Genomic DNA, 22,316 nt, shown 5'->3' with positions numbered 1-22,316 from the left:
AAAATAAATAAATAAAATCTTTAAAAAAAAAAAAAGAAACAAAAGGGAAGGGGAAAGAGGAAGCTGAGATGCTTCAGTAAATCAAAGGGACCTCTGAGGCAGCACTGTGTGGTCATCCTGTTGTTATGTTAATTTAACCTGTGATGTTCAGACTCTTCTAGAACTATGGGTCCAGGATATTCCAGGGAAGGTATGCATGTTTATATAAGGGATGGTCAAACTGACCCATGCTTACTCCAGTCTGTCTCTGTGACCTGTTATGGTCAATCCACACTGGGGAAATTAAGACAATTTGTTGAGGCTGGATGATGCAGTATAAACCACAAGGGGTTTGGAGCCAGAGAGACTATGAGTTGTGATCAAGTCATTCATCTTCTTTTTCTTTTTTTAAAGATTTTATTTATTTGAGAGAGAGAGAGCATGTGAGAGAGCACGGCAGAGGGAGAGGGAGAAGCAGGCTCCCCGCTGAGCAGGGAGCCCGACGTGGGGCCCATTCCCAGGACTCTGAGATCATGACCTGAGCTGAAGGCAAATGCTTAAACAATTGAGCCACCCAGGCGCCCAAAGTCACTCATCTTTAAAACCCTTTGACTCTTCATTAGCAAGATGAAATTCAAATACCTTAGAATGGCACGAACATTTTTCTAAAGGTAACTCCAGCTTCCCTGTCCAGCCTCATTTTCTGTCATCTCCCCTAAATACCCTTCAATTTTACCTATAGACAAGCCTCTCCATTGGCTCCAAAGACACCATGAACTACCACTGTTAGTATTTTTTCCAGTCTGTTCCCCATCTTCCAAGAGCCATCATCTCCTTTTCTAGCAGGGAAATGCCAATTTATTCTCTAAAGTCCAACTCAAATGGCATCTCCTCTATGAAGACTCCACCTGCCACTAGCATTATTTGCCAAACCACATCCCTTTCTTCTCAATTCATGCTTACATAATCATTTATAACTAAATCTTTTCAAGAAATTATCAAATTTTATTATTATTTGTTGATATCACCTGCCTGTTAGAACTAGCTCCTTGTGAAAAGGAGCTACAATTTTATTAATTTTTGTCTCCCTAGAAGCACACAGGACTTGGCCTATGGGAAGGTATGTCTGTTGGGTGAAATCAATGTCTAGAGGATTGATGTCAATTCTAATGTAAGAAATGGATTAAAGATAATGACCCAAAATAGACAACTGCTTCATGATTTGCCTAGGTTGCCTGAACATGCATACTCCCCAGACAAATCTGCCTTGCACTCCATGTTCAGTGTTTTAAGAATCATTAGTTGAGAAATCAAATGCAGTGCAGAGATTTAATCATCATTAATTAACCAGTAGCCACATGTATCTGCTAACACTTGAAAAAGTCTATTATTAATGCTTTGTTAGGACCAGAGTACTTACACAGAGTATAGATTTTCTTTTAAAAATATTAGGTAGGGAAGCCTGCCATGTCTACATGACACAACAATGTTATTAGTTCACTGTACATAAGTAGCCAATTTCAGTATAAAAAAGACTTAATGAGTTCTCCTTAATTATTAATGATTACTTGGAAATATGATTATTTCTCATACTTTTAAATTAATTGTTTTCTTTTCACTTGATAAATCCTGAGATTAAAGCATGGACTCAATTCTCTGCAGAACACTGAAAATTTTAATAGGCACAAAAGACCCAGATCACTTCCTAGATCTTAGTATATGACAACGATACCTGCCACAGAAAGCAAAGTGTTGATGACAGGGACCATCTGGCATAGTGAAAACAACACACCCTCCTAAAAACAGAATCTGCTTCATCGCCCTATTACAGAGAATCTTAAAAAAGATTGCTGATTGATTTGATTCAGTCAGGCAAGTAACTGAATTCTCATTTCAATGACTTGAATGGTATTGTATTTTATTTTTAAAGATTTTATTTATTTATTTGACAGAGAGACACAGCGAGAGCAGGAACACAAGCAGGGGGAGTGGGAGAGGGAGAAGCAGGCTTCCCGCTGAGCAGGGAGCCCGATGTGGGACTCGATCCCAGGACCCTGGGATCATGACCTGAGCCAAAGGCAGACGTTTAACGACTGAGCCACCCAGGCGCCCTTGAATGGTATTTTAATAAGACACAGAAACAGGTAAAAGAAAAGACATCAGAATTTGATCTGGCTTTTTTTTTTTTAACATATAATGTATTATTTGCTTCAGAGGTACAGATCTGTGATTCAACAGTCTTGAGAAATGAGCACTTTTATGACACGGTTTTTAGGCTATAAGTCCTGTTAGTTTTAGAAAATTTGAAGATCTAAAAAAACAAAGTAGAAAAAGAAAAATAAGCCATTTTAACCTAATACAAAGACAGTAACTTAACAATTTATTGTATTTTTTTTTCATTTTATTGTAGGTTACTAAATGTTTAGTGTTTATTCACTTTAAAAGTTTAACATAAAAATTCTTAATATTCTTCATAATTATCATTTTAATGATAATTAGAAGTAGCACTTAGATATGTTTATGTTTAATATTTCATGTGGTAAAATCCATATTTTTAATTTTGATCAAGTGATCAAGTGATCAATTTTGATCACAACCTAAGGAGACAATTATTCTTATATCTTTTACAATGAAGTTCAAAAAGCCACTGTACCTGTTTTTTGCAGGATTTTTAAAAAGTTACAGCACTCCGCTTCTAATACTTTTATTAAATATTTTTAAACTATGTTTTATATATAAAAATGCATATATATGTAATTGGTGATTTTCACACCTATATAACTATCATGCTATTCGAGAAATAGAACCAGAGGGGAAGAATGAAGGGGGGGGAATCGGAGGGGGGAGATGAACCATGAGAGACTATGGACTCTTGAGAAACAAACTGAGGGTTCTAGAGGGGAGAGGGGTGGGGGGATGGGTTAGCCCGGTGATGGGTATTAAGGAGGGCATGTACTGCGTGGAGCACTGGGTGTTATACGCAAACAGTGAATCATGGAACACTACATCAAAAACTAAAGATGTAATGTATGGTGATTAACATAACATAATAAAAAGAATCAATTTATAAGCAAAAAAAAAAGATTTTGATCTGGCAAGGGATACACAAAATGCCTTGACTTTGTAACAAACGCAGTAAAGTTTAGGGAGGCAGCAGAGCACTGGGCTCCGAAGGCAGAGAGATCTATCTGGGCTCAAGATCTGGCCATGCCACCTATTAGCTGGAAGACTCTGGGAAAGTCACCTAACCTCTCTAAATCTCAATCTCCTCATTTACAAACTAAGACTAAAAGTGAACATATTTAGGGCTGAGGAATGTTAATTCATGTAAAATATTTAGCATAGGACCAGGCCAAAGCAAAGGTTAAAAGTTACTTGGTATAAGCCTTCATGCTTAACAACATGAAATCATTCTTTTGAACCTGCACTTGAACTAGATGGTTTCAAACACCTTCAAAGATTTCATCACTAACCCTGATTCCACACAATCTGTTTTTTTTTCCATAGACCACTCCATCTACATAAAGGGCACCATCATCATCCAATAGCGTTCAAGCCAGAAAATTTTAAGTCACCCCTTTCCCTCAGCCCCTATCTGCTCCCCTGGCAAATCCTATTGATTCTACCATAAATACTCCCTTGTTAGAGCAATCACCACTGTCCAATAAGCCATCATCTCTTACCTACACATCTACAATTGATATCCAATTGGTCTGCCTTCATTCTAAACCTCTCCAACCTATTCTTTACAAAACAGCAAGAGGCCTTCAATGGCTTTCCCTTAATTTACCTAAAACTGAATGCAAGCTCCTCCTGCGATCTTAAAGGTGCTAATCTTCTTTAAGCTCCACCTGACTCCTTGCGTGTCAGACTCAAAGCACAGTGGCTTTGTTTAGCAACTACAACACAGGTCATTGTTCAGTGGCTGGTTCTCTCTTTTACTCTCAGTTTAAACATCACTTCTTGGTCCAAGGCTTTCTTTACCATCATGGTTATATAAAATCCCTATCATCTACTTGCTCTGTTATTCCTTTTCCAAGCAAACTGCTGGTTCCATGCATTGCTCTTAGCATAACCTATGATGTATTTATTTGATTTCTCCACCAGTCTGTAATCTCAGGATGGACAGAAAATAAATCTTTTGTGTTCACCTCTATATACCTGGTATATAGCATTCAAGTATTTGTTAAAACAATGAATCAATTAAAATTTTGCTGCATGTTTACTCTGTGTCAGGCACTGTTTTGTTTTATTGGGACTTTTTTTGTGTGTTTCTTTAGACTTCAGTTTTTAGAGCCATTTCAGGTTTAAAGAAAAATTGAGTGGCAAGTGCAGAGAGTTCCCATATACCCGTTTACCTCCTCACATATTAGGATAACACCTTGCATTAGGGTGGTACATGCCTTGCAATTGATGAATCAGTATTGATACGTTATTATCCACTATAGTCCATAGTTTGCAGTAGGGTTCACTCCTTGTGTTCTATAGTTCAATGAGTTTTGACAAAAACATAAGGTCTTTATACGCCACATATATCCATTATATAGAATAGTTTCACTTCCATGCAAATGCCCTGTGAGCCACTTCTTCATCTCTCTCTCCCTCTCCCTGATCCCCTGATGTTTTTCTTGTTTGATGTGTCAGACACTGTTTTTGATGTTGTAAATATGAAGCTTAATAATGGACAGCAATTGCACTCAGGGTGAAATACGGTAAATACTAGTTTGGTATTACAGCGACTGAAAGAAACTCTGGTATCCAAAAGAATTAGAGTAGATGGAACACATATCTTTTATGTCTTTTTAATTGACATTCACTTAATAAAAGTTTAACCAATTCCAATAAAAAAAATAAAATGGCATGATTTTACAGAACCAGCTTGCCCTTCTTTCAAATCAAACTAATATTTAGAGGAATTGTTTTCATTTCATCACCTTTACAAACTCTGTGTTTCCTGGTCTTCACCTGCTAAGAACTTCTTTGTATCCTCCCAATGTCTTAAACATGGTAAATACCCATCCATTGTCGGTTCAATAATTGGTTTTTAAAACAGAACTGAACAAAGAGAAACCCTCATTGAGGAGTTGTATAATTGCTATCTATCTTGATTTTATTTTGCATCGATTTCCTTCAAGCAACCAAACTCAAACAGGAGATGTGAATGTTCAAATCTCCTCTCTGCCTGGATTTCCCTATCACCCATCTCCAAAGATCTAACTTCTACTTACCATTCAAGGCCAAGTTCATATATACATCTTCCTCATATCCTTCCTCATTCCCATACTTCAAAGATATCTCTAATATTCTGCCCCTATAGCACCCAATCTATATTTCCTTTCAATCAATCAGTATTTTCTAGGTTTCATTATACATATTCATAAACCTAATTTCTCCTAGTGAAGTGCATCCTCAAAGGGAAAAACATTTCTGTGATAAAAGAAGTTTTCGGGCTTGAATAATAGGGTGCTAAGAAAGCGAAGGACAAATAGGCAAGACTGAATTTGTTTGCTATAATCTCTGAAGGTACCTGAGAGAGAACCACACTGAAACAGAAATGCAATTTTAAGTAAAATCTCATCAATCTTGTCGTATGTAAGTTATACTTTAATAAAAGTTGATGTACAAGAGTTATGTTCTATAGTATTTCAATACTGATTTTATTTACTATTAAATCACATATTCATTGCATATTTTCCTCATGTGTGGTTAGCAAAAATACACAAGCCATTCCTTTTGACTACTTATCTCTATCCATAACTGAACTCTCCAAAAAAGATCATTTTATATTATAATCTTTAAAGGTTACTAGAAAAATAAATGAAACAAGGGAAAGCATAAAATCAGGAGTTCTTTTGTTACATTTATTTTTAACTTCATTCTGAAATAATTTTAGACTCACAAAAAAAGGAACAAAAATAATATAAAGTATTCCTATATACCCTTTACCAAGCTTCTCCAAATTTAACATTTTTCATAACAGATCAATGAAACCAGGAGCTGGTTCTTTGAAAAAGTTAATAAAATTGATAAACCTCCAGCCAGACTTATCAAAAAGAGAGAGAGTGAGAACTCAAACAAATAAAATCACAAATGAGAGAGGAGAAATAACAACCAACCCACCACAGAAATACAAACAATTATAAGAGAATATTTTTTAAAGAGCTATATGCCAACAAACTAGACAACCTGGAAGAAATGGATAAATTCCTAGGAACATATAAACTACCAAAACCAAAACAGGAAGAAATAGAAAACTTGAACAGACTGATAACCAGCAAAGAAATTGAATCAGTAATCACAAAAACTAACAAACAAAAGTCCAGGGCCAAATGGCTTCACGGGTGAATTTTACCAAACATTTAAGGAAGAGTTCATTCCTATTCTCCTCAAACTATTCCAAAAAATAGAAAATGGAGGAAAACGTCCCAATTCAGTCTATGAGTCCAGCTTTACACTGATACCAAAACCAGATAAAGACTCTACTGAAAAAGAGAACTACAGGCCAACATCTCTGATGGACATAGATGCAAAAATTCTTAATAAAATACTAGCAAACTAAATCCAACAATACACTTCCAAAAATCATTCACTATGACCAAGTGGGATTTATTCCTGGCTTGCCAGGGTGGTTCAATCAATCAACGTGATACATCATATCAATAAGAGGAAGGATAAGAACCATATGATCATTTCAGTAGATGCAGAAAAAGTACTTGACAAAATACAATATCAATTCATGATAATAAAAAAAAACCCTCAACAAAGTAGGCTTAGAGGAAATATACCTCAACATAATAAAGACCATATATGAAAAACCCACAGCTAATATCATCCTTAATGGGGAAAAACAGAGCTTTTCCTCTATGGTCAGGAACAAGACAGGAACGTCTGCGCTCACCACTGTTATTTAGTACAGTACTAGAAGTCCTAGCCATAGCAATCAGACAACAAAAAGAAACAAAAGGCATCCAACTCACCAAGGAAGAAGTAAAACTGTCACTATTTGCAGATGACATCAGACCATACATAGAAAACCCAAAAGACCACCAAAAAACTACCAGAACTGACACAAAAATTCAGCAAAGTTACAGGATACAATATCAACATACAGAATCTGTTGCATTTCTCTACACCAATAATGAAGCAGCAGAAAGAGAAATTAAGGAATTAATTCCATATACAATTGCACCAAAAATAATAAGATACTTAGGAATGAACCTAACCAAAGTGGTTAAAGACCACTTTGAAAACTAAAATACTAATGAAAAAATTGAAGATGACACAAAGAAATGGGAAGACATTCCATGCTCGGGGATCAGAACAACAAATATTGTTAAAATGTCTATGTTACCCAAAGCAATCTACACATTTAATCCCTATCAAAATACCAACAACATTTTTTTCACAGAGATAGAACAAACAATCCTAAAATTTGTACGGAACCACAAAAGATCCTGAATAGCCAATCTTGAAAAAGAAAAGTAAAGCTGGAGGCAACACAGTTTTGGACTTCAAGTTATATTACAAAGCTATAGTGATCAAAAGAGTATGGTAATGGCCCAAAATTAGACACACAGATCAACAGAATAAAAAACTCAGAAATGAACCCACAATTTTACAGTCAATTAAGCTTCAAAAAAGCAGGGAAGAATATCCAATGGGTAAAAGAGTCTCTTCAACAAATGATGTTGGAAAAACTGGACAGCAACATGCAAAAGAATGAAACTGGACCACTTTCTTACATCATACACAAAAATAAACTCAAAATGGATGTAATGAAAAGACCTAAATGTCAGACATGAAACAATTAAAATTCCAGAGGAAACACAGGTGGTAACCTCTTTGACATTTCCTATAACAACTTCTTTCTAGATAGGTCTCCTGAATCCTGAAGGGATTCAAAACAAAGCATAGGGAAACATAAGCAAAAATAAATTATTGGGACTTCATCAAAATAAAAAGCTTCTGCACAGCAAAGGAAACAATCAACAAAACTAAAAGTCAACCTACGAAATGGGAGAAGATATTTGCAAATGACATATCTGATAAAGGTTTAGTATCCAAAATATATAAAGAACTTATCAAACTCAACACCCAAAAAATGAATAATCCAATTAAAAATGGCCAGAAGACATGAACTGACATTTTTCCAAAGAAGAGATATAGATGGTTGACAGACATATGAACATCACTCATCATCAGGGAAATACAAATCAAAACCACCATGAGATATCACCGCACACCTGTCAGAATGGCTAAAATAAACAACACAAGAAACAACACGTGTTGTAGAGGATGTGGAGAAAGGGAAGCCTTCTTGCACTGTTGGTGGGAATGCAAACTGGTGCAGCCACTCTGGAAAAGCCACTCTGGAAAAGGAGGGTCCTTAAAAAGTTAAAAATAGAACTACCCTATGATCCAGCAATTGCACTAGTAGGTATTTACCCAAAGAATACAAAAATACTAATTCAAAATGGTACATGCACCCCAATGTTTATGGCAGCATTATCTATAACAGCCAAATTATGGGAACAGCCCAAATGTGCAATGACTAATAAATGGATAAAGAAGAAGTGGTGTATATATATATATATATATATATATATATATATGTATATATATATATATATATATATACACACAATGGATTATTACTCAGCCATAAAAAAGAATGAAATCTTGACATTTGCAACAATGTGGATGGAGCTAGAGTATCATGCCAAGCAAAGTAAGTCAGAGAAAGACAAATACCTTATGATTTCACTCACATGTGGAATTTAAGAAGCAAAACAAAGGAGCAAAGGGAAAAAAAAAGAGAAAGAGAGGCAAACCAAGAAACTGACTCCTAACTATGGAGAACAAACCAATGGTTACCAGAGGGAGGATAGGTGGGGAAGTGGGTTAAACAGGTGATGGGGATTAAGGAGTGCACTTGTGATGAGCATGGGGTGATGTATGGAAGTGCTGAATCACTACATTGTACACCTGAAACTAATATTACACTCTATGTTAACTAACTGGAATTTACATAAAAATTAAAAAAAAAAAAGAAACAGTATAAGGGTACTAAAGCCCATTAGGTAGAAATTAGCAAGTCAAGAGATTTTTTTTAAAAAACTATATTCAGATCAAGGAAAAGTTGTTACCTGCCTAGAATACTCAGAGTTCAATAAAGCAAGCTTTATGGTTATTCACATGATAACAGATTTCTGGCAATAGGGTTTGAATATAAAATATAAAGAAAAACTGCTGGAGAAATTTCCAGGATAGTCCAACTACTTATATTTTTCACTCTAAGAAATTTCATTTCTATTTCTTTATTTTCAAAGATTTCTTCCCAGGGGCACCTGGGTGGCTCAGTTGGTTAAGCGTCTGCCTTCGGCTCAGGTCATGATCGCAGGGTCCTGGGATCGAGCCCCGCATCGGGCTCCCTGCTCCGCGGGGAGCCTGCTTCTCCCTCTGCCTCTGCCCCTGCCCCTCTCCCTGCTCATGCACTCTCTCTCTCTGTCAAATAAATAAATGAAATCTTAAAAAAAAAAAAAAGATTTCTTCCCAGTCTTTTCTCTCAATTCTTTCTTTTTATTGTCTTACTAGTGATTTTTAGCTAAGGGTGTTCATCCAAATTACCTACTGTGCTTAGAAAACACTAACTCTTAGCCATCAGGGAAATTCAAATGAAAACCACACTGAGATACCACCTTACACCAGTTAGAATGGCAAAAATTGACAAGGCAAGAAACAACAAATGTTGGAGAGGTTGTGGAGAAATGGGAACCCTCTCACACTGTTGGTAGGAATGCAAGTTGGTACAGCCACTTTGTAAAACAGTGTGGAGGTGCCTCAAAAAATTAAAAATAGAGCTACCCTATGACCCAGCAATTGCACTGCTGGGTATTTACGCCAAAGACACAGATATTGTGAAAAGAAGGGCCGTATGCACCCCAATGTTCATAGCAGCAATGTCCACAATAGCCAAACTGTGGAAAGAGCCGAGACGCCCTTCAACAGATGAACGGATAAAGAAGACGTGGTCCAAAAATACAATGGAATATTACTCAGCCATCAGAACGGATGAATACCCAACTTTTCCATCAACATGGATGGGACTGGAGGAGATTATGCTAAGTGAAATAAGTCAAGCAGAGAAAGTCAATTATCATATGGTTTCACTTAGTTGTGGAACATAAGGAATAACATGGAGGACATTAGGAGAAGGAAGGGAAAAATGGAGGGAATTCAGAGGGGCAGATGAACCAAGAGAGACTATGGACTCTGGGAAACAAACTGAGGGTTTTAGAGGGAGGGGGGTGGGTGGCTAGCCTGGTGATGGGTATTAAGGAGGGCACGTACTGCCTGGAGCACTGGGTGTTATACAGAAACAATGGATCGTGGAACACGACATCAAAAACTAATGATGTACTGTATGGTGACTAACATAACATAATAAAATAAAATTTAAAAAAAAGAAAGAAAGAAAACACTAACTCTTAGGCCTGTATACCAAACACTCCTGAATCAGAAGCTCTTTCTTGACTCAGAACTTCTGCAATTAATGATCCATTTGCCTGGATCACTCTTTTCCCAGCTCCTTGCCAAGCTCTCGTCCTCCCAGAATCTCTGTATCTCTGTCCACATAATATTCCTCCTCGTTCTAACCTCCTATCCCAAATACTCCCCACACTGCCTCTTCTCTCCTTGACAGTATCTCTTTACTCTTATTTATTTTTCTTCCCAACAGTTATTATTACCTAAACTTACATATTTATTTCTTCTTTGACTATCACCTGTTTCCTCTTTCAAGCTCCAAAAAAGGCAGAGAATCTTCTACTGTGTTTCTTGGGAAATTTTCTAAGCCTAAAATGGCCTTGTACACAGTAGGCAATGGATCAATATTTGCATAATGAGACATGCCGCATTGCTGAGAACCACTTTCTGGCCGAGTCAGCCATGTTACAAAATAGCAAAACTAAAATTTCTTAACATAACAAGATATGATATGAGATCCTAACAAAGGCTTAACACATATCACATACATCTTATTTGAAACAGAAAAAGCTTGCCAAGAATCTAGTCATTAGTCATGCTGTTTTAGAATATATTCAGATCTGTTTATTTCTTCTTTATAGATGAGACTTGGATAAATTTCAAGATCCACAAAAAAGAAGGAGTTAAAAATAAAAGGAGATGGAAGGCAGCTGAACTACCTCCTCCTTCACAGATTCAGAGAAGCCAGGGGTGTGGGTAGAGGACACCCCCTCTCCCTCTTAGACAGTTATAGCAAAATCATCTTGGGGCCCGTTCAGATTTGTTCACTTGACCCTTAAACTTCCTGAGAGAAGTGCTAATTTAGTGAGCTGCCTTTCCTGTGTCCAAACTGCCAGATTCACATAGCAAATCACTTTAGAACTTTACCACACTCATATATACAATCATTACTGTCATTAGGCAATATGGCCTTGGAACAGATGAAATACAGTTGTGTCCAATTCACATGGCTAATTTAAAATAGCAGATAAATGAGGGGAGGTCTGTGGGGATGGGCAAAATAGGTGAAGGGAATTAAGAGGTACAAACCCCTAGTTATAAAATAAATAAGTCACAAGATGGACATCATAGGGGAAAAATAAATAAATAGCAGATAAATTTAAAAAATGCTTAACATGGGGTGCCTGGGTGGCTCAGTCAGTTAAGCGTCTGCCTTCGGCTCAGGTCATGATCTCAGGGTCCTGGGATTGAGCCCCACATGGGGCTCCCTACTCAGTGAGGAGTCTGCTTGTCCCTCTCCCTCTGCCCCTCCCCGCATTCATTCTCACGCTCTCTCAGTCTCTGTCTCTCCCTCTCAAATAAATAAATAAAATCTTTAAAAAAAAGAGTTTGACATTACTCCTGACATATGTTTCAAGTGTTATTATTGGAGTGTTATTACTGTCTCCCCAAAACCCTGCCTACATCAATTATTCCAGATGCAATGAACTTTTTAAGTTTTAAGATTTTCTCTACTATAGTTCCATTCTCTGATGCACTATTAACTTTAGAATAATTTCTAGTATTTGAGACAAAGACTCAGTCTATTATCTAAACTTTTTAACAGACTTAAAAATAGAACAACCCTTTTGAGTGTTATTAAACCTAAAATGTGGCACTTTGTTCTCTGACACCCTTCAAATTAGAATTACTGTCTGGCAAATGTATTTTATCCATTTCTACTTTCTTGTCAAAAGATTCTACTTAGAAATCCTTTATATTTTCATGGGCCCTTCAAAAGACAAAAGCAAACAGCAAAAAACACAATAGAAGAACAAAGCCCTAAGGATCCAGCTTAACTCCCAACTTCATGAATTACAGAATTAATGAACATCCTATTGAGCCTTTCGATTTTATAAACAGATTTTATTTTAATTTTTTGTTATGTGAATCACCATACATCTTTAGTTTTTGATGTAGTGTTCCATGATTCATTGTTTGCGTATAACACCCAGTGCTCCATTCAGTACATGCCCTCTTTAATACCCATCACCAGGCTAACCCATCCCCCCACCCCCCTCCCCCCTAGAACCCTCAGTTTGTTTTTCAGAGTCCATCGTCTCTCATGGTTTGTCTCCCCCTCCAATTCCCCCCCTTCATTCTTCCCCTCCTGCTATCTTCTTTTTTTTTCTTCTTAACATATATTGCATTATTTGTTTCAGAGGTACAGGTCTGTGATTCAACAGTCTTGCACAATTCACTGCACTCACCATAGCACATACCCTCCCCAATGTCTATCACCCAGCCACCCCATCCCTCCCACCACCCCCCCCAGATTTTATAAACATTTCAGAAATGAAATCCCTTTGTCGAAGGCCACAGAGCCAATGGGTAACAGAACTAGAATGAAAATGCCTCCTCAATCTCAATTTGATACTCTTAACACTTTGCAACTTGGATGACTGTTGTCATAGATGCCTTCTCCAAAGTCTCATAGCACTTATACTATAGCACCTGTCACGTAAGTCTCAACAATAGCATTGTCTTTATTGCTCAACTTAAAAAAAATTCCTATGTATTTCTCTTTTCTGCTTGACTAAATTATAAGTTCTGTGAAGATAAGAACCATATCAAATCTCTGCTACATGATGCCAAGAGCCATCTGTAGTCCTGAGCACCAGGATGGAGCCTAATAAGTCTATAACGACTGGCTGCCCTCCCTGGTGGTAGGACAAACCAGCCTAGGGGTACAATGAATGATGTGAGTGGGAATAGCATCTCCCTAGGGATTTGGAAGTAAATTTCATGTGGAAAGCTAAAATATGATTGTTTCCTTCTGCATGTATACACAGGACAGTGACTTGTATTTAGCCATTTAATCCTCCCAACATGCCTAGTAAAGTAAGTCCTATTAGTTTTCTCGTTATGCAGATGGAGAGACTGAAGCAGGCTCAGAGAGGAGAAACAGCATGCCCAGAGTTTCTCCACTAGTAAGACAGACAAAAAATGAATGATCAGTAGTCGAAGACATTCATGTAATTCACAAATAATGATCCTCTATACACATCTATTGTCAAAGCTAATAATTTGTTTTCTGTGTGATGTTCAGTATACATAACAGGAAGTGGTGCCAATGAGCAAACAGAAATAATTTCTGTACTCCCTTTCCATCTCACAGACACATGGCAGGTGTATGTGTAATTTTATAAATTGGCATCTCAATAAACAAAAATATATTTAACATATAGGCTTAAATATTAGTATAAATAAAATGATGATTAATACAATTAATAATTATTCTTCTCCATTATAATTATTTGAAATCTAATCTTAAGCTTGGAAAGAAACAATATAGATACCCAAAGAAATTAACTTAAAAATCAAAAGCTGGAAAAAAGAGAATAGGCTTGGGTAATAAATTTGCTAGATCAATAAAATAGGTATTTTATAATTCTAGGAGGTAAAATATATAAAACAGAGTGCACTATTATCTCAATTATCTTTTCGAAGTAGGTGGTTTAGGTACTATTTCTCCTCAATTGCTCTCTGCCAATTCACAAGGAGAAAGAGAATCCCAGTTCTAGGATGTGCACCAAATTTCTTCTGCATATGCTTAAGGCTCATAAAGGAGAAAAAAAGAGAAAACGTAAAGAGCTCTTGCTGAGTGCAGTGCAGCAGTGCGCCCTGGGCAGGCTGTGCTCTGTACGGGTATTACCTTCAGTCGTATGATGTTGAAAGATACCACTCTTATTCAAAAGCCCTGGCAACAAGCATCCACACAAAGTTATCAGGCCTAAATCATTCTTTGTCATCCTGGGATACAAAATGATGCTATTTCATCCTTCATGGTCCATATCAAGGCAGGTGGACAAAGTCACGAGAGTTTTGATTAACCCCAGAACAAACTGAAAATCATAATTCCTGCTATAGTTCAATCTTACTATGACTTTTTCAGTTTATGATTTTCCCCTTGATGAAAATGGAAAACTAGCTGATCACCCAAAAGAAAATTTTGCTTCGTGCTTTCTTCATTTTTGCATTCTTGTATGTTAAATATGGAGATTGAGATTTGAATTTAATGCAATTAGGTGTACAGTTTGGGTGTGGGGGGGCAGCCGTGTGGGTCCTCACATAGGATTCCAAAAGATACTAACACAACAGGAGAAGTGAATTAAAAGATCACAAAGACTCAGAGAGGAGGGGCTACTCACAATGTTCATCAGGGTGAGGAGGTAGTTCTGGACGTGCTCTTTGCCGTGGAAGCGGACCACGGAGTCGTCCACCCCCAGCAGCACCTCGATGTTGTAATCATTCTCTCCCGTGTGTCTGCGGCGTCTCACTGCCTCCTTCAGCTGCTGGTCAATGCTGCTGGAAATAGGACCTACATCGTCAAGGCCTCCCAGATTCGACTCTAGTAAGAAACAAAAGGAACTCAGGCATTTCAGCTTCCCCAAGGGGCCTTCTGACAACTTTTTACAAAAAAAGAATCTTCTAGGGGGTCTAACATTATAATCCATAGTCACTGAGATGCTGCTTTTCAGTTTATTCTTCAAATACTGAATACATGCATGTGATTGGACAGATCTATAAATTCAGCATGGAAGAGCAACACTGAGGATTACTGTACAGAAAGCAGGTGCCATCATGCCAGACCGAATGTTCCATGAGCATAACAGTGTGTACATCCTTGTGTAGCTGCATCCTCAGCGCAGAGAGTGGATATAGACAGAACAGCTACTAAGTAGTTATTAAATAAATGGAGATTATAAATTAAAAAATCATGTGTTGATAAGTTTATTGTGGTTAATTGGAGTTGTTATAATCCTGGGGGGGGGGCAGATAAAATTTGTATCACGTAAGTTTAAATCACTCCTTTGCTAGTAGCCTTAATTTAAAAACCAAATTCGAGCGTGGCAACACAAAAGCAGCTAGTTGTATAATTATCAGTCACCATAAAGGACTTTATTTCTTATGAGTATGATTTTCTAGTGAATGCCGCTAGGAGACACTACAGGTCTCCACAGATGTACTGGCCATCATCTGGATAGCATGTCAGTGCCATAGCTATATATGTGAATGTGTGAGACATCAAAGTAAGAAGTTAGTCAGAAAATATATCCAAAGAAAAATAAAAGAAGAAACATTTTTTTCATTTTATACAGTTGAAGGAATTTAATATTACTTTCCCAATGGACCACACACACACACACACACACACACACACACACACACACGAGATACAAATGTCCATATACATCTATCTATCTATTCATCTATCTATCGAGATAGAGAGTGAGAGAGGCATTCTCAGGTTCTAAATCTTGATTATCTGCTTTCAGATTTCCATATTTTTGGTGAAGAAAAATGTTTTCGTGAAATGAAAAATAAAATTTATCACGTGGATGCTAAAATAAAAGATATTATTCAAAACTGTTGGTATAAAACCGAAAGTAGATTCATTTCCATTTCAAATATATATAAGCTGGAAAGGATTTTATTTTACAAACTGCCTTGATGTCTATAACAACCTCCCATATCTAAAAACAAGTTTGACAGAGCCCATTCTGACTCATGCTTTATATGGAAGGCTTACTTAATGCTGCACTGGGGCCCGTAAGCCGTTTGAATCGGCGTCTGACATTAACAAATAGGCATTTTCCTCCCCACTTTTGCGGTTTTAACAAAGTTGGGGGGGGAGGTGTCTCTTGGCCAGGAAAATTGATGACCAAGCCCTAGACATATGGGATTAGAAGTAGTAGAAGTACAGATCTTACTCACACCCTTTCCACTATTAAAAAACACACAGAGGGGCGTTTGGGTGGCTCAGTCACTAAGTGTCTGCGTTCAGCTCAGGTCATGATCCCAGGTCCTGGGATCGAGCCCCGCATCGGGCTCCCTGCTCCGCGGGAAGCCTGCTTCTCCCTCTCCCACTCCCCCTGCTTGTGTTCCCTCTCTCGCTATGTCTCTCTCTGTCAAATAAATAAATAAAATCTTCAAACACACACACACACACACACACACACACACAGAAACACCAGCACCCACCCCTGCAAGTATGGGCATAAGCTCTGAATATGACTACTCAGGTTTGAAAGCTATCCTGTAATTCACTTTGACCCAAGCCCAAATGCTAGATCATTAGCTGGGAATTTTCTTCTCATCGGGGAATCACATTGACTCCACAATACATAAATAGCTCTTACCACCATCCACATCAAACAGAAAGTTTTCCTCAAAAGTTGCTTTTAAGAGCTGCAACCCACATTGAGGGCAAGACACTACACCTGCAAACAGCTTTACCTAATTCAACCTCAAGTCTTCTCACACACTTGGGAAAGTGAAAGGATGTGATAGCTAATGTACAAATAGGAAACTCATACATGAGCTCCCAGTTCTAAAAATGGCTCTTTTTGGCAGAACTGCCAGTGACAGTGTCCAATGCAAATATACTAGCCATGTCATCATATCATTAAATCTGATGCATGAATGGAGAAGATTGAATACTTATTTCAGAAAGACAGTTCCATTCTGCTCTAACACACCTTTGGTTTGGTCTTTGAATCCCTCCTTAAATAGGTGGTTTTCTGGTAAGAGAAGAAAATCTCTTTTTTCATTGCATGAGGAAGCTGGAAAGGAAGAAGGAAGCCTTTTTCCTTCAATCATTGCCCTGATTCAGTCATAATACTTCTGTCCCTAATTCCCCCTGAGCACTACAGCGCCCTTTCTATGATTCCTAAAGTAGGCAGTATCAAACATTGCAAAGACAGTGAAAGAATTTCTGGCACTTTTTATCTATACACATCAGTAGGAATTACAGACATTTCTGAGGCTGTGAAATATCTTCACTCATAACGAATTATTCCCAGTAGGCCCACTTTGCAATGTAATTGTCATGGGCTTTGTAATCAGACACACACTTCAAATCCTGCCAGTGGCTATCCTATATGATTTTATTTAGGATGCTTACCATTTCTAAACCTCACTTTCCTCACCTGTAAAAATGGGATAATCCCTACTTTGCAGATTTGCTGTGAAGAGATGATTATAGTAAAAGCACTATGTACAGTGCTTAGATATAAGTGCTCAACAAATAGTATTCACTGTTACTACTGTCATGATGATGATGGTGGTGGTGGTGATTTCCCATTAAGAGAAGTCTTCTACACCTTTTTTTAGCTTTTTACATTTTGTTTTATATATCAGAAATTAAATAGTTACATTTTTTAAAATAGAGATAAGAAAAAAATCTAGACTTAGTGAAGGGAAATCTAAACTGCTGATAACTTTAGAAAGAATGAAGGTTAACAATATTTCCTGCAGAGCATTAAATAGGTACAAGGAGAAAAGAATCTAGAATGTTTACCTTCAGGTAAATTAGGATGAAATCCAATGAGACAAGCTTGTTTAGTAGATTAAAAACCTAATATGAAATTGGAAAGAGTTAGCCAATAGATGGCACTGATCTTCACTCAATGTATATTTACTGAGTACCCATACATGTCAGACCCTGAGAAGGTAAAAAACTACTTGGTACCTCTTTAGGTGTTAACTCTGGGAACCACACAGTTGTACTGGGTTTATATTCAGAATGGAGCTGAGTTCGTATCATGTAGTCACAAACCATTATCTAGGCTTGAAAGACTTACACCATTTCTAGTTTAAGCAGATCTAATCAGGGTATTAGAACATGCCTTTCAGTAATAGTTCACACCTTTATAAAACTTCAAAGTTTAAAAGCTGACACCTGCTTTGATAAAATTTAAGATGCCTCTATGTCTAATTCTGAATTATTTCTGTGCCCCATCAAATATAAGAACAGGAATAATTAAAGGTGAGTATCCTCTTAATCATGTCCAAACACCCGCCCATCAAATCTGTTTACTGCTAAAAGGACTGAAAGGAATCACAGAGGAGGCCATAGGCAAGTTCCAGAAGCATAAACAGAGTGACATTTTGCATTGGGAGTAGCAAACTAGACCTGTGGGGGCATTCTGCTGGCATCCCCTTAAGTAAGTGCATTCAAGGTGACTTGAACGGCTGTAGCTGAGTTGGACAGCAGAGGGTGATTGAAGTGATAATAGAATCAGTGGGAAGAGCATCTTTAAGATAAATAAATAAATAAGGCTCTGCAGCAGGTGCAGTGTGCATCATTCCAGAAAAGTGATGCTCAGAGTACCTTCCAAGCTTCACAGAAATATCAAAGGCAATCATTCTTAGTACTGAGAGTGAGTTTCCTTTTTTGAAACTTCTTTGAAACTTAACATTTTGAGTTACTGATAAGAATTAATTACTATCTGGAAACATTTTGATTGCACCCATTTTTGTCCCCTCTAGCTTCCCAATTGTTGTATATGAATTTTCAGAAAGAGAATAATTTTACTACAAAGTTTATTTTTATTGAAGATATATTGGGGGCACTCTGGGTGATCAACTAAGTCACAGTAAATATAGTTATTTTTAGTGTTAAAGACAGGATGGTACCTAGTGTTAAATAAGAATTTTGAACTTCCTAAACAGATAAAGTAAATTTATAAGTTGTTTTGCTGATTATGAACACATGGGCTTAAGACATTTTCAGGATGGAGCATGGCATGTTTACATAACTAATCACTTTTATAGGAAGTCTAAGTGTAGATTGGTGAAATCACTCCCACCCTGGAAGAACTTCTATAGTCCGAAAACTGATAGGAGACAAAGGTAAAATTGGAAAACTATATAAGTTTTGATCAAGTTCTGAATCTGATACAAATACATCTGGGGTTGGAAAGCAATCTCAAACATACTGTGATAGAGACTGTGATAGAATCATCTATTCTCTATCCATTCTCTCTTCCCTAAGGAGTAGAATTCTAATTTTATTTGAGGCGGTCATAAACCCAGCTAAAAGTCATTCGCAGTCTCTCTTGGGACTAAGCACCCCACATGACTAAGAACAATTCAATCAGAAATAAGCAGAAGTATTGCTTATACTTCAGTGGCTTAAATTGGCTGGTATGAAAGGTTTCCACCAATGCTCCTCAAAGGAGTGTGATTCCTCTTCGTAAGTTAGACCCTTTGGTCCCTTACTCAGTATTCCTTCCTGCTTCCTGGAACATGGACATGATGTCAGGAGTTCTACGAAGTAACCTTAGAATCAAGGCATGTGCTTAGGATGATAGGGGAGCTATAAAGAAGAGATCTGACCCCACGATGACTGTGGAGCGGGCATCCCAGCCCTGCAGTGCGAGCACCAGACTTTGTTACACATGGGGGATATTGCACTTCCATCAGGGTTAGGGTAAGTTTGGGTTTTCTTTTATATGTCACCGAATCTAGCCCTAATAGATAGGACATTGACAATAATTTTATTATATAAATTCCTAATGCTCTCCTGCTCCATTTGGGAATACAAGTTAATTTTCATGTGGATAAGTGAATGGTAAAGTAAGGTTCAGTTTACCAAAATGTCCCAGCTTTCTTTGTAGTGCACCGATTTCAGAAATAAGGAAAGAAATGTTTTACCAGTAACCATAAACATAGGATGAGTCTATATGTATAAATTTAACATTCTTCGTGAACAGAATACGGTTGTGAAAATGAAGTGACCGGGATGCCACAAGCTGGATTTTCCAATAGTAGGTGGAGATCCTAAGATCAGAGCTAAAAATAGGTGCAAAATTCAACAAATGTCGTATGTTAACATCAGAAGCAGAGAGGAGTTAAATTGTGTTGACTTGTTAAATCAACCAATAGTTATTTTTCCATTGACATCTTTTTAAAAAATTTATATTTTTATAATTCTTAAAAAGATACACTAACAGCACCTCTATATATGGGGGCATCATTTCACCAAGATATAAAAGATTTCTGTGAAAAACAGATTAATCCTTCACCAACTGGGAAATTCCATAATGACAGTTCAAAGAACTATAGTCAGGCCAATTTATGATGTCAATTCTGAAGTCTCATTAAGTAACTGTTGCTTTTTTTAAAAAAAGACATTACCATTGAATGAATATTAGTTTCCGTGATTTCTTTTCCCCAAGTTCTAATTCTAAAGTACACGTTTGCTTTTGTTTTTACTGACTACTTTAAGGGATAGCATACAGCATTTTTTTTTTTAAATGGAAGACGTCTTACCCTTCAAGTGAAACAAATAACGTTTTTATGGTTTGAGTTTATGATCATTAGCAAATAAAAAAGAAAAGTCACCTCAATGTCCAATATATATGACATTCTGACTTTTAGTGTGAATCTCTTGTATGTCAGTTAAAATGTTTTAAGCTGCAAACAAAACTTGCAAGTGTTTTAAGCAACTAGGAAACATATTAGTTTGCATTACAAGAGGCCCAGAAGTCAGGTGATTCCTGGGTTAATCGGTTTATCGACAGATCACCAGGTAAGCAGTTTTCTCCATCTTTCATATCCTGCCATTCCTGGTGAATCAACTTTGTTCCCAGATCAGCTTCTTTGATTATTTCAAAATGGCAGCACCAATTCCAACATCATAGCCAGGTACCACAATTTGTGTCTTCCTGTACATGTTTCTTCAGAATAGGCAAAAATCTTTCCTAGAAGCCCAGTACCTTTAACTATAAGTTTCAGTGGCCAGAATTCAGTCACATGCCCATGCAAAAATCATTCACAGATAAGGAGAACAGAACCCCACCTACATCTTAGTCCCATCAGAAATCAGCCCCTGTAACTGAGGCTGGCCTCCCCTGAAGATGAAGAGGGGAGGCCTTGAAACAAAAAAAAAAAGAGAGAGGAAAACCAGTGTTGTACAGGCAACCCACACTGCTGAATTCTCCTTTTCAGAGCCTCCTCTTCCCGCATTCCCTACCACTGGTCTTTCACTGGTCTCCTTTATTCTTAGTTTGTATTGATGCAGTTTGTGTTTCGTTTCTGTTATTGCAATCTGTTGGCTTAGAGATGACTCCTGCATTCTCTTGCAAGGTACAGTCCTTCCCATGGTAGGGGACTCTCATCATTGCTGCTTGCCTAGCCCATTCCAATTGTTTCTTGAATAAATTACTGAAATGTTTGGGCATGGGCAGAGTTGTCAAACAAAATACAATATACTCTGTTAAATTCAAATTTCATATATACAACACTTTTAAAAATATAAATATGTCCTAAACATTGCATGGGATGTGACTAATACTATAAACTTATTCAATGTTCATCTGAAATTCAAATTTAAATGAGAATCCTGTATCTTATCTGCTAAATCTGGCAACTGTAAGGTGTGGGGTGATCTATCTTTCTCTAGGAGGTCCACGTAGTTACAGGGTTTTATGCCCGCCCACCTTCAATTCCCTCCTCCACCCCTGTATACTCAGCTCTGGTAGTGGGTATTGACCCAGGGATGACCAAGTACTATATTCCATTTACTTGACTCTAGTGATCAGTTATTGGATGGGAAATGGTCTAAGTTATAACAATTAAACAATGACCTAGGATTATTTTATTTGGAGTTACTAGGAAAGAGAAATTCCCTCTACTAAGCTTGAAACTGGAAGAATATAACATGGAATCTGCTTGGGACTAGCATGGGGATAGTTGTTGATCTGCGTTTAATGCAAGAAGACGAAAGAGAAGATTACTAATGGAGAGAATAGATTATGCTCCGTTGACAACTTTCAGCCACTGAATTCAACCATTCCTGAAACCTTGGTCTTTTCAATTTCATGAGTCAATAAACTATTGCCACCTCATTTTCTCTCTTACGACTTAAATTTTTTTTTTTTTTTGCTTAAGAAAGTTTGATGTTAGTTCCTAACAACTGAAACTAAAATAACCCTAATATATAAACCCATCGATACCCTTCCTGCTATAGTCATCAATTGTCCTCATCTTCCTTCCCACTCTTTTTTAATTAACTATTCTTGGGC

At 37.3% G+C, this 22,316-nt stretch overlaps 1 protein-coding gene across 1 annotated transcript in view; it reads right to left on the bottom strand.

Moving 5' to 3' along the window:
* Positions 1-22,316, bottom strand: part of ADAMTS3 (ADAM metallopeptidase with thrombospondin type 1 motif 3) — a 249,138-nt gene that overhangs the window by 46,923 nt on the left and 179,899 nt on the right. The window contains exon 5 of the mRNA XM_088020731.1: positions 14,655-14,854. Within this exon, the coding sequence (XP_087876857.1) occupies positions 14,655-14,854 (200 nt within the window). The remainder of the gene's footprint in view (positions 1-14,654; positions 14,855-22,316) is intronic.

Source organism: Eumetopias jubatus, unplaced genomic scaffold, assembly GCF_037043125.1.
Source record: "Eumetopias jubatus isolate StellerSeaLion01/CBP00866 unplaced genomic scaffold, mEumJub1_p1.0 scaffold_2, whole genome shotgun sequence".
NCBI classification, from domain to species: Eukaryota; Metazoa; Chordata; class Mammalia; order Carnivora; family Otariidae; genus Eumetopias; species Eumetopias jubatus.
This window is presented reverse-complemented; position numbering and strand designations above follow the sequence as displayed.